The 13,645-nt window shown below is 44.2% G+C and overlaps 1 protein-coding gene across 1 annotated transcript in view; it reads left to right on the top strand.

The window, feature by feature from the left end:
- The window catches only part of uvrag (UV radiation resistance associated gene), a 73,194-nt gene that overhangs the window by 12,993 nt on the left and 46,556 nt on the right, over positions 1-13,645 (top strand). The window contains exons 8-12 of the mRNA XM_040181941.2: positions 733-859; positions 7,370-7,454; positions 9,342-9,429; positions 9,752-9,812; positions 13,107-13,272. Coding sequence (XP_040037875.2) covers positions 733-859; positions 7,370-7,454; positions 9,342-9,429; positions 9,752-9,812; positions 13,107-13,272 — 527 coding nt within the window. The remainder of the gene's footprint in view (positions 1-732; positions 860-7,369; positions 7,455-9,341; positions 9,430-9,751; positions 9,813-13,106; positions 13,273-13,645) is intronic.

Genomic DNA, 13,645 nt, shown 5'->3' with positions numbered 1-13,645 from the left:
CTCATCACCCGTAAACGCCGCTGTGTGTCTACAAATTGTGTCTACAGGTTTTCGTATCTCCTCATCCTCGTCTACTGTTTATATCAACAACATCCATCCATCAGTGAGTGCATCCCTACTGATGCTCCTCAGCAGATGGTGAGCCCACCGCAGGCTGCTCCTCCACCAGATAGAGACATGCAACCTGATGCAGGGACACCCTTTAGAGAGGGCAAGATGGCCGCACACGGATGGCGATTAGTGACGCCTGCCGAGACGCTCGTGCTTTATTGTTGTCTCCAGTTTGTACACCTCCACACATTTGCCTGTGCTGTGGTTCTGTGTGCTTGTTACCAAACCATTCCCCGTGTGACACTGATCTCCGGGCTCAGTGAGATGTTTTGAAATGTCAATTCCATTGGCCGATACCAATCTGATAGTGGTGTTAAAGGTTTAATAACAAGTGCACAAAACCACGGCAAAGGCAAATGTGTTGATGTGCACACACTGGACACAACAATACATTTATTGAATTATCATAAATTGTTAAAGTTAAAAAAATGAATAGAAGGGAGCCAACTTGACGTACATTAGATCAACGTCGCGTGGGAGCCAAGCTTGTTTTTGGAGGAGCTTCTAGGAATTTGGGGGTCGTTATGAGGGGTAATAAACACTGAAATCGCTTTGCCGGCACACCTAAATATTTTCCTCTTTACCCTTTCTCTGGTTTCTCTCCTGTTTGGGTCGGAGCAGAAGAAGGAGCGAGAGTGCATGCAGCTGCGCATTGGCGTGCTGCGGAGTGAACTGCAGCGACAGAGGAAGGCCCTCGGCAGGGAGATGGACCTGCGGCAGAAGGACCGAGCACAGCTTCAGAAGAAAGGTAAAGCCAACAGGAGCCCATGCGACTCCACAGAACAAAATCAAAGTGTACACAATGTCTGCACACTCTCTCACTTTTTGCACATGCTTAAAGTGGCATTCAGGGTGCATATTGATTCATGGTTTTAACCCCTAAATGATGCTAGTTCTAGCAGCATACATGGCAGCAATCTGAGCCTGTCCCTTTGGCAGTGTAATGTTACATTGGCGCTGCACGATAGTCCTGCAGTTTGTTTCCTAGCTGCTGGTTACAGTGTTCTCCCTCAATACTGGAGATTTTTAAAAATCGTTGTCCATGTTAGTTACCTAAAAGATAAAACACAAAACATGAGAAAATAGTCTAGGTGGAAATGACTTAAGATATCACTTATTATAAACAAATTATACCAAAACCTGCTAATTACCAATGATATAAAAATACAAAAATAACAGACAATGTTGTTATGACAGTTTGTAAATAATTCTACATTAAAGATGATACATTGCGAAGAACTGTAATAAATTTAAGGATTTTAAATGACACACACTAAATGTTCTCCTGTTACTATTTACTCCCCTTCAACGTGTGATATTGTTGAACAGGAAACTCTGATTTAGACCCCCCCCCCCCCAGGGAAGGTGTCAAAGGCAGCAGCAGGTAGAGCGTGTGAGCCACACTACCTGCTCACTGGAGTACAGTGGAGAGCGTTGTCACATACAGGAAATGTCTGTCAGAGGATGGGAGTCACTCAACACACATGCTTATAACGTACGGTAAATAGAGCCCTTCCTGTGGTTGCTGTAGCCTGTGCCAGGCCGCTAACGCAGGGGTGTCATTTATTTAACACCGCAAGGTCCGTGGCACATGAACTTTCAGCTCTTTCTTTTCTAAACCGCTGTTTCATATTTAGTTATGTGTTCCTCATGGTGCTCATAAAAATTCCACCTACACCGACTGCTTTAAACAGGGAGTCTGTTTATGGCTTTACCGCATGAGAAGGGCTTTTTTATCAAACCACAATAATAATAATAAGAAGAGCAGAAGTTCATTCTGACCAGCAGCTTGAGTTGAGTAAGTTGGACATCCAAACTGTTCCTGTGCAGCTTTTTAAGCTGCATTGTACTCTCTACGTACAACATCAGCACTGATGTTTGTCTTGACGTCCTGAGGGAAACCCTTAAAAGCTTTGAGGATCGTCATTGGTTAGAATCCAATGGGGTGGGTGTGGCTTCTGGTGCTGTCCCAGGTGCTGAAACAAAGGCAAAATCAATAGTCAGGTGGTCTCAACAGGGCCAGGTATTTGGTAAGTTGCCATTGACTACAGTCTATGTATGTATTTAATACTTATTAGGCCTACATCAACGAATTTGGTTTTATTTGTAATGCGATTATTTGCGCATTTACTGAAAACATAAATCCTTGGATGATAACAGCAAATCAAATAGGAAAATAATTCACTCAACTTTATGTTGCAGTCCTGTCTAAACACGATGCTGGGCTCTGTGCTATCAAGCGTAAAGACACAACTGCAGAGAGTTTGGACAAAAGCACCAAAGGTTTTGTGGTAGCTATATGTCCGACTGAGACCTCGTAAAAAGAAGACTCTGGACAGCCTCTTTGCCCCACTTGAATGCATGCATGTAGCAATATGCATGCATTCTGTGTGAGGGAGAAGCAGTGCGTCGGCCTGTACCTTTTTTCTAACGTATTGTGCCACCATTTCTCACCCAAGCTTGGAAGCTTACCAAAGATGGTATTCAGTTCAGCGCTAATTGGAACCTTGTGTCATGGAGATCACCTAGATCTTTGGCCAAAAACCTCAAAGCCACCAAAGTTAACAGTTGGATTGGTAATGGCATGCTTTGAGACATTACGCACGCAAACAAAAAGCGCACTTGGGGTGCAGCACAAGTTTCCTTTTTGCTACGATTTCAAAAGGAAAAAAATGTAAAAAGTCTGTTAATCCTCTACCTCTCTACCTGTCACCACTGCGTCCACAGCCAAAGGAACTCGCTGCTCTCCTTCTCAGCAGCTCGTTGATGGCTTTTTTCCCCTGACTGGACAAGTGCTTATTAAGAAACAAGAAAAAGTCCTCCAGCGAGTTAAAGAGGAGAGAGGTATTTTTGGTTAAATTGAAATTCTCCAGCTGAATAGGGCTCGCTAAAAAAAACTCCAAAGCTAAAAGCCATGTGCTGCCGAGCTCTGCTGTACTTCAAGCTTGTTGTTTAACTCTTCTAAACAGCCCTGCATCCATTACAGGTAGGATGCTCTCGGAGACAAGCGTTTAATGCAGCACTTGATTTTGTTTGATTATATTTAGATTTGCAGCACAACTTCTTTGTTTCCTCTGATCTCATCTCTCTTCTTTCGGCGTTTATTTATTTTTTTATAGCTTTTTTTTAGCTTAAAAAGTACTCTCACTAACTAACTAAAAAGATGACGTCCCATTTTAATCCCTCTAATTTCTCCTCAGACAAGCTGGCGAGGAACTAATGTTGATTCAATTAGAAGCGTTTCATTTGTTTTTACGCATTCCGGCGCTTATTAGGTACAGGTTTCTGTAGTGCGTTATGCTTAAGTACTTATGCATAAAACCTAGTCACATTGTCGAGCATCTTGGTCGGTACCTGGCTATGTGGTCCTCCTGTCTCCCACGCAGTCCTGAGGCCACTTAGCGAGCAGCTCTTATCAACCGGTTATTCCCAGGAAAACCGACCTCTTAACAAGTGCTCCAGAAAACCCAAACATACAGTTGGGGTGCTGCAGGTGCAGAACGTCGACATGCGAGCTGGCGAATAAAAGTGAAAATTGGACGTCTACACACACTTTTTGTTGTCGTAATGTAACCGCTAGACTGTTTTTGCAGACTTACTGATCTACTCTGCTCATCTCTCGGTCCTGCAGGGTGTTGGCATAATAAAGCACAGCTATTCATTTAAAATAAAATGCCTTCTCTTCCCTATCCAGAATGTTTGGGCTCAGTTTTGGTTGGTGGGGTGGGGGTCACAATTTCCCCCAGTCTAATTTCTCCTCCCTCCACCCTGAGCAGATAAAATAAATTAGGTCTGCGAGCGGTGTTTACTGTGCTTGGTAACGGTAGTTATTCTCACGCTGTGTAACGCAGCCGAGACTCCTGACCAATAAACGTCAGCGGTCAGGTCTCTGGAGTCTCTGCCGGGGTTCGGTGTGAGGAGGTATTTGTCACCTCGGAGAAAGGGGTCTCATGTTTAAGCCATCATCATTAGGGCTCCTTTTAGTGCTAGATTTACACGTTTTACAGTGAAACAGGCGTTCCAGTCAACCCTTTTATCCTCCAGGATAAAAGGGTTGACTGGACCGGCTGTCACACGCTGCCTAATGACTCCCTGTGACGTTATTCTACCCCCCCTCTCCCCCGCCCCCTCCGTTACATCCCGCTGGCTCTGCAGCTCACAGCCAACAGTTTCCTTCATGTAGCGGGCCCAGCCATGTTTGTCTCTCCTGATGGATTGATCTTCAGCTGGAAACAAAGGCTTACTCTTCACCGTTGTTTTGGAGCGGTCAATAATGTCTTTGCTGCTGCTGAAATTTTTCCCCAGACACTTGTTGAGTTTTATTCCTTTTGAAACGCTCTTCATCTCATTTCATTTGTTGTGGTTCTTTGTGGTTCTGTTTTGAGTTTATGTTGTTTTGCACTATATTCCTTGAGTTTTTTTTGATAATGATGTCCCGAAGTGAGGCTGAACAGCACAACGCTTTTCAAAAAGCTGTAAGATCATCAACTGTTTTTTAATGTGATCCAGATTATATGCGCCTGCTAAGGATTCTTGTGGAGTTTTCTCATCAACATTCGGCTGTTCCAACAATGACGATAATCACAGAGCACCTGTATTTTGTATATTTTTGAAACATTCTTCTCTTTTAACTGTAAACTCAAGGAACTCAAGTAAGAATTTAGGTAATTTCTCTTGAGCTTTTTCCACATTTTGCATTACACTTGTACACTTTTGCAGCTCTTGTACTCGGGAGTCAAGGTGGTATTTTCCTGCCAGTTTAAGTGAATCCGGTGTTGCTGCTCTTTATGTGATAATGTGTTCCACTTTTAGTGTCCTCTGGGACTCCAGGGACACTCCGGTCAGGCCAGTTTGAGCAAACCCTTAAAACCACACCACTGGGGTCAGAATATTATATTGGTGTGCTGCGTGTAACCTGGTTTATTAATGGCTGTGTTTTTTCTGTCCTATACCTTAATAGCAACCAAAAAAAGGGTTGGAGACGGATTGAACAGATGAAAGCAGCTCTGCTTGGTACAGGCCCGTGCTATCTGTGTTAAAATATGTTTTCATGTCATCCCCGTCTGATCTGTCTGACAATATCTGTTTTCCACTCTAATCTGATGGGGATCGGGTTGAGTACCCTTTTTATTTTCTCCCTCCCTCGGTCTCCATCTCTGTCAAGGTATCTCTTCTTCAGCCCTCATGTGGTGTTGGATGTGAATGAAAGTATGTGATTTCAAAAGCAAGTCCTGTGATCCCGCTGATAACAGATGTGATGTGATCATCTCATTCTCCCCAAAAAGCCGGTTCTGCCAGCTGCTGTCATCACATGCCTCTTTTTGATAGTTGATTGCCAGAACTCTAACACAGTTTAACGGTTTGAATAGATACACTTGCTGGCTTGAAAGCATGATTTAAAACCTCTCCCATGATTCCTCTAGAGTCTATGCAATATTTTTGAAACTGGGCAATTACATCATCACTGACCGGGCTACAGAAAACACTAGGAAGTCTAATGTTTGCATTAACAGAAGCTTCATTACTGATTTCATTACAGCTCTGGGCTCCAAAGATAAGTAAACCGTGTACCTGTAATAATGTTGTCTAAAGGAAATGAGTGTATGCTTGGTTGGAATATATGAGGAAACACTGAAGAATCACAGAATATCTCACCATTTGTTGCTGCTGTTTTTCTGCTTCCAATGCACCTTTTGGCCTCGTTTTTTTTTTTTTTTCTCAATCTGTAACCAGTTATTGACAAGCAGTTTTAAGCAGAAGCAGATTTGGAATTTCTTCCTTTTATTATCTGTAAAAGAGTAATGTACGGACGGAACGCTCCCTAAAGCCGCAAACAACGGTTTCCTTGTAAATAGAGTGTGCTAATGTCAGTAGTCCGCCTCCCAACGCGTTGTTATCAAAGTTCCTCCACTTTGTTGACCGAGCCGCGCCGCCCACACATGGGTTTTAGTGGTTGTGAGTCTCCCGCTCTGCCCTGCGCAGTATGCCGTTACAGAGGATAACGGGCCTCCAGTAAGGGCGCCTGGCTTCGAAGCTAATGGTCAACTGGTAGATTTACTTCTGATGCCCTTGGGTCCAAAAATAAAAAAATGATCATTATTTTTGTCATCTTAATGGTGTTAACCGATGGTGTTGTGGCTGGAAGGTGGTGCTTACCCTCCGACTCGCCTCAAGGGCACATCGGTAGCTTGTTTGTGCCGTTAGCTGCTAGCCGCATTCTCAGCGGCCGCCATGTTGAGAGCTGTTGGGGCGCAACAGACATCCGCTCAATTTTGTATTGAGCACCTTTTTTTGTTTCTAATACAGAACAAAGGATGACAATTGATGCAGCAGAGTCGGAAATTCAACACACTTTCTTGTCAAGACCAGCCACCCACACTACCCACAATGCAACACGATGGCCCCCGCCCTTCCCCTCGTCGTTGAAAGCGAGGCCAGCCACCTCGGGGAGAAACCTCATTACCCATGTTTATATTCACAGTCTGAGCATAAAGCATATGTGATTTTTGGCATTAAGAGCTTCGCTCTGTGGCTCTGCTCTCTCTTCGCCACCATTTCACGTGATACATCACACCTGACGGTCAGACTGTGAGACCCTTTGGTTCCCAATTAGGACAATCCAAATATTTTAATGATTATCACACGCAGTTGTTCACAGGCTTTTCCCATTTTCAGCTTCAAGCAGTAGATGGCAAACAAAAAAAAAGCTTCTGCTTATTCTGGAGTTTCTGTGAAACACCGCTGTCATGTGGTTCTACTCTGAATCTGAATGAGTTATATATGAATATGATGGAGTCAACCTGCCATCATATGTAAAATATGCTAAGCCAACCCCATTAGGCATCTAAAAATTAAAAGGAGTCCGTACATCCTATCACATTGAAGGCAGGATGAACACATTGGAGAATAATTCTGTTGCCACCCATTAAATTACACGCTGAGGCATTGTGAGTTTGCAAACACTGCAATCTCACAACTTCCACTAGCTGAATCATCACTGCCCCTTATCCATCAGATTTAATTTATTTGCCCAGCTCTGTATTTAGACAGTCTGACAAATCCTGTAATTTGCATACATGTGTTGTTTGTTTTTTATGTGCTGTCAAAAGGAAATGGTTTTGGCTGTTTAATCTTCTTTCAGTTTATCAGTGGATGGCTTCCAACCAAACACATGCCCACCTGGCTGTTCAGATGTAGCAGAAGAAACATACACACCTATTCATTTACTCCATTGGATGTTTTTCTTTGTCTCTTTCAGAGGAAGCGTTTTCTGCTCAGCATGAGGGCCTGAAGGAGGAGAAGGACTCCTTAACCAAGCAGCAGAAGGAATGCACTGCCAAGAGGTATGTGTGAACCTGTAATCAGCTACTGCTTCATGTCTGCACACAAAACCCACTTTTTAAATGCACGTATCCCCGTCAGACATTGCCCAGATGTGAAACAATGTGTTGCTCAATCCCCCTAGATTGTGATGGAACTCCGCCCTGCTCGCCCACTCCCACGAGCTCTTTAAAAAACAAGGCGACGTTTTCGCGACTGGCACTCTCTATTTATGTGTTCTTGGCAAAGTTTGCACATTGTGCTCAAAGGCCTGTTGGCCGGTGTTTGCCTTGGGCTGCAGCGGACGTGTTCGCCGGCTGCCGGCCATGGATACAGCTTGTGTTTGTGTGAGAGGTACCTGGCAGTCGCAGAAGGTAAACCAGAGCCCGGGAAGGCCAGCAGGGGCCAAGAGACCCAGCAAACAGGAAATCAACGCCGACACTTGTGCATCTGCCTAACATCCGCTCTTTGGAAATATCTGTGTTGTCGATGTTTCTCACGGAAATGTGTCTTTTTAATTTAACTTGGGTTTTCTAAGGTTTTGCTGGGAAAAAGTTATGCTGAGCATGCACACTTTTCTTTTATGCCTTTTCACATTCCTGATTAATATTTTACATCTGCTGTTGAACAGCTTATCTCACAAGATCTGGGCTCGAAGGCTTCAACATCAATTTACACAAACCGGAAACCTTACATTTGTTCATTCAGTGGATTTATTCCCAATACCAGCACCATAGTCAGAAATGCTTCCAAGACACGAGTCTATGTACCAATCCAATACCACTTATCTTATCATTTCTTAACTGATGTATACGCCACACAGGAATGACAACACGTGTCGATCACATCCTGACCTGTACATCATGTTCCACGGGCAAAGGTCAATCACAAAATTACCATGATTTATTTTAAGAAGATATTTTCATAGCAATCCATCCATTGTCAAACTGCTTATCCTGCACACAGGGTCGCGGGGGGGCTGGAGTCCATCCCAGCCAACTTCGGGCGATAGACAGGGTACATCCTGGATTGGTCGCCAGCCAATCGCAGGGCTACACAGAGACAAACGACCATTCACACTCACATTCACACATCTACGGGCAATTTAAAGTCCCCAATTAACCTGATCTCCAGAGCATGTCTTTAGACTGTGGGAGGAAGCCGGAGTACCCGGAGAGAACCCACGCAGACACGGGGAGAACATGCAGACTCCACACAGAAAGGCCACTGGGCGGAATCGAACCCAGGCCTTGCCGTGAGGCGACAGTGCTAACCACCACGCCACCGTGCCGCCCTGTATTTTCATAGCAATGTAATATATTAATATATTAACTATATAATGTATATAGTTATTAGGCGGGGGGCAGGTTGTTTTAGTTTTTATAAAACACTGGTATCTGATTTCTACTCTGTATCGGCCGGTACAAAAGTTCAGGCATTGGAATCAAGAAGAAGAAGAACAGATAAAGTAATTTCTATTTTTCAGTGCATCTCTGTTGTGACCTTGAGACCTTGAGTGGCCTCACTGACCAGTTATGGATAGCACCGTAAACAAAATACCTTTTTTTTGTAGCAGCCCGAACAAAATGTTCCACTCGTTGGTCTTATCGCCGGCAATGTGAAAATTTCCCCTCAGACAATATACCGCACTGGATACACCGTGATTGTGCTACCTACAGATCTGCGGTGTATACAAAGTTTGTCTTTTTTTTTCATGATGAATCCTTTGTTTTCACCAACATGGATTCCCTCCATGCCTCACAGCGGATCCCTGTGACAAGCCTAGAGGCATCAGCTACAGTCCTTCCCCTGCCGTATCATCTGGGCTCTTCCTTTGCCTCTCCTCTCCCAATGTCCTCCACTCGTTACCCTGCAAGCTCATGGTTGTGTCTGGTGTTTGTTTCCCCCAGAGAGCAGTTCCTCAAGTCCAACGCCCAGCTCACCTTCCGCTGTCGTCAGCTCCTCTCCGAGCTCTCCTACATCTACCCCATCGACGTGGTGAGTCAAACCGGACGGTTCCCTGCTGCACAACACATTGTTGACGTGCAAAGAATGATCTGCTTACGATATGGAGGCTTTAATCAAGCTGAAATGGTGCAAATTGGTTCCAGAAGAATGTATGAATTCCAAGTGTTATTTCTTTTGAGCGAGCACCTATCTGTTGAATAACAATGAGATAAACATTAACGTCACTAAGTTTGGCTCTCAAACCAAACATTTCCTATGCTGACACAGTGATGGGAAGATTGAAAGCAAGTGTCTCTTTTTCACACACGGTTTTCATCGTCTTTAACACAAAACCTTTTATTTAAAATTGCAGGCCAATCAGTCGGATTATGTCATCTGCGAAGTGAAGCTGCCAAACTCTGAGGACTTTCAAGGTAATTGATCACGTGCTTGGTTGTGTGTTTTCGAGGTTACGTGAGGATACGATGTGGTAAGCGTTGCCGAACAAATGTTAACGATTGTGGTTATATGTAAATGTTTGACGCAGAGAACCCAATCCGAAGGCCGATTATCTCATTCATTCACCATCAATGAGATCAGAACTTTGGCAACTATAAGTAGCAATTTGGCATCACAGTGTTTCCCCTGGGTTTACAACCTCGCTAGGGTGAACGGACCAGCCGACGGGGGGCGAGGTGCCCCCCTTGTTCAATGGTAGGGGAAACACTGCATCACTGTGCTATGGTATTACAGCTTCCAGTATTCATGACTGTCATTTTATAATCATTGGTACAGTGTGCCATTTCAATGCATAAAAGACATAACAACGTAATTGTATTATCAATAGTTTTACTAGCACTGAAAGGTTGACATTCCTCAAATTTTTATAGTCACACATAACCGATTACTGTCTCAAATACGGTGTATGTGATGAGCCGGTAATGATAGAGCGCCTGTATGATCACTTTCCTGCAGCAAAGACCATCTTTGAATTCAAATGAACAGGCATGCACACAGCAGTATTTATGCGTGTCATTTTTTTTTCTCCTTCTGACAATATGTATATTTCCATCCATCTGTTATGTTTACTGCCAGTTTATGCACAAAAAACAACTTGCGCCAAATCGGCAAAAAATAGAAATATTGCTTCAAAGTTTTCCTACCTGGCTGAGGAGGAAAGGCTGACTAAAGCAGAATGATAAATGATGATGTCCATGGATATTTGACTTAAACGTCCACAGAGGCCGGCCCTCTACTCAATAGTTGAAAAACAGCTACAGTAAATTACTTAAGTCATATTCACTTTGAGTTTTTCTAACATTTGAGATTCCATTGGGGCTGCTTTATTTGCGTCTTCTCGTTGGGGATATTTTCTTCTGCAAAGGTATAATTGTTTGACCCCATCCACTGCTCATCTCGTTAAACCTACCTATAATATTCTCACAATGGTGGGTGAAAACAAGCATCCCTTTTTATTTAGAGTAGCCTAATCTCTCAGTTGTCCTACATTTTGATGAAATTCTTGCTGCAGTTTCATTTTGTGTCAATATATGGTTCACAGTCAAAAAAAATTAATCGATAGATCTTTTGGCCAGTGTTTCTCTCACGCATAGTTCCAACAAAGTGAGTGAGTGAGAAGGCCTCATACAAATCTAGTTCGAAAATGATAAGCCAGAAAAAAAGAGTTCAGAGTCAGGCAGACAGATTAGGTTTGGATTATTCTGTTGTTGTGCACTTGGCCTTTCTGTTTGACCCCTGGACTACTGGATTGAGGAGCTTTTCAGCCCACTACAGTATCATAGAGTCTTGTCACTAGATGCTTTTGTATCTGGTCCCACCACCCCCAAAGAGACATAGTCCGCAATAAGCACACAGTGCAATATCAGTGATGCAGCTCTGAAAAATAAAAACAAGAAGCTTTGTCACAACGCAGTTTTATCCACAACATCCTTGTAATAATGTCATTGCAGCGTGCTAGAGGGAGGTACACGCGCCCTGATAAACGGGGTCTCATGTCACAGCGAGGTGACAAACTGCCGCTTGCTGCGATAGAACGGGCAGTGAATGGTTCCTCAGCACTTGTCTTCCACTAAGAACACAAAAGCAATTGTCCCGTCAACATTCCCCAGGAACCCTCCCTCACAGCTGAGGAGACCCGTCGGGCCTCTGGACCCCCATAACTCAAAAAATCACACTCCCTATCCCCTGTTGCCCCCCACCTGTCATAGCATATTTCAACGGCACAGTGGAGGGTGTCGTACTGACAGCCAGCCCACTTTGTTTGCAGCCATCGCTGGTTCCCATGAGGTTGAGGCCTGCGTCTGCTCCCGCCTCGCGGCCCTGCGTCTGTTGGACCCCGGGCAATGAGCAAAGCCTCCGGGCATGTGCTGTGGTGGAGGGTGAAAGGCCTCACAGAGAACTAATGCACTTACAGCAAACTTTCCTGGGCCTCCCAGTCAGACGGCTTGTTGTTTGTGAAATGCAGAGGACGGATTTCACACCACCCAGCCAGCCATTAGTATATTCACCCTCTAACATTACTGGTGAAATCTTGCAAAAGGCAGTGCAACGAAAAGGCTGAGACTTTTTTTTTCTTTTTTTTTCAGAAAGGCCGTCTGTATAAGCATGCGTTTTCACCCTCTTCATTTAACCCCACGCCCTGATTTGTGTGAGGTCTGCCCTGGAAAAAAGCCTGATCGTGTCTGGAGCCGCCCACAGGAGGAGGATGTTCCCCATTAGAGACCAGGGTCAGGGTTAGTTGGAGTCTTAATCCCACTGGGGGTCAAAGTGGAGCACAGCGTCACTCCACTGAAGCCCTTCAGTGTTTTACACTTAACTAAGCTTCCCTTGTCGGCTCAGCCTGACGAGAGACCAGCTGTCTGTACTCGCAGACTAAAGTGACCTTTACTTGACCTTTTGGTGTGCAGCCACATCATCCAAAAGCACCAGAGGACAACAAGCGGATTATTTCAGATGCTTTTTTATCTTTTCGGTGCTGTGGATAAGAATATGCAAGGAAAACAATGTGACGGTCTGTGTGAAAATAGGTTTGAACCATGCAGAGCCTTCACTTTGGCCACAGTCCAGCATTACATGCGCATTGATGAAAACCACAGTGATTTCGAGCCCTTTGCCTCCAGCAGTGTCCTGCCGCTGTTTGAGAATGTGAAACAACTTAATGTGTTGTCTTGAAGCCATTCTCCCTACTTAAAGCGGGGATAGTTTTCTGTCCAGCTTTCCACTAGAACAGTTACCCTGGGCTCAGGGAATAGCTATTCGTGATGCTTTTGCTTTTCAAGCACGTATCGAAATGATGTTGACAATCTCACTGCAACCGATGTTTTGTTTTTAGGGTACTTTGTGGGCCGTGCCAAATCTTGTATCGCTTTCATAACACCATCCCACATGAATGCCACGGCTCCTCTTCCCGCCGCCAAACTATCTTTGGGAGGGATGTTTGTTTGTAATCCTCAGGATGTGGACCCGCTGTATGTAAACGCTGTTTTACTTTTTCCATGTGAGACATGCTGACAGTGCTTTCAAGCTGTTAGTGTGATAAAATACCTTTTCTTTTTATTTAAATGATGCTGTTTTTAATTAAATCTGCGTTTGTCTGGTCTCAGAGGCTTTGGTAGGTTCACGCAGGTCACCTTTGAAAGAGCATTTTGTGCTTTGTTTAGCAACACTCTGATCGTACGGGATCGTCTCTTTTGCTCTGTCCCCTGCAGCTAAGGATGATGGGAGCCTGGCGGTCTCCCTGGGTTACACGTCGCACCTGGTCCTGATGATCTCGTGCTTCCTGCAGATCCCTCTTCGGTACCCAGTGATCCACAAGGGTTCGCGCTCCTCCATCAAGGACACCATCACTGACCGACTCACTGAGAAGGAGAGAGAGTAAGTGAGCTCCATGCTTGGATGTCTAAACTCAACACGCATCTCTTAAATCTCCATTTCTTCTACCAATGGATTGATTTAAATTTATATCTATAATATTTTTTACTTACTTGATGGTAATTTGCCCAATGCTATTTGTGGTTAAGGTCACTCTGACTTTCCATCCCATTCTTATGAAGGACATGCCTCAGAAACGTTGTGTGAGTGTCCATTTGGGCTTATGGTTGTTTTTCAGGATCGAGTTAAAGGGATAGTCATGGTGTAACCAGTTACAACCTCCAGTTGTGACTAGTGAAGCCACTGTGGAAGTAAACTTGCACTGTTTCTACTGGCCATCAGTCTTTCAAAAAGATTGAAAAAGTCAGGTTGCTTT

The sequence above is a fragment of the Gasterosteus aculeatus genome, chromosome 7 (genome assembly GCF_964276395.1).
Source record: "Gasterosteus aculeatus chromosome 7, fGasAcu3.hap1.1, whole genome shotgun sequence".
In the NCBI taxonomy this organism is placed as follows: Eukaryota; Metazoa; Chordata; class Actinopteri; order Perciformes; family Gasterosteidae; genus Gasterosteus; species Gasterosteus aculeatus.
Note: the sequence above shows the minus strand (reverse complement) of the source record. Positions and strands in the feature narration are given on the sequence as shown.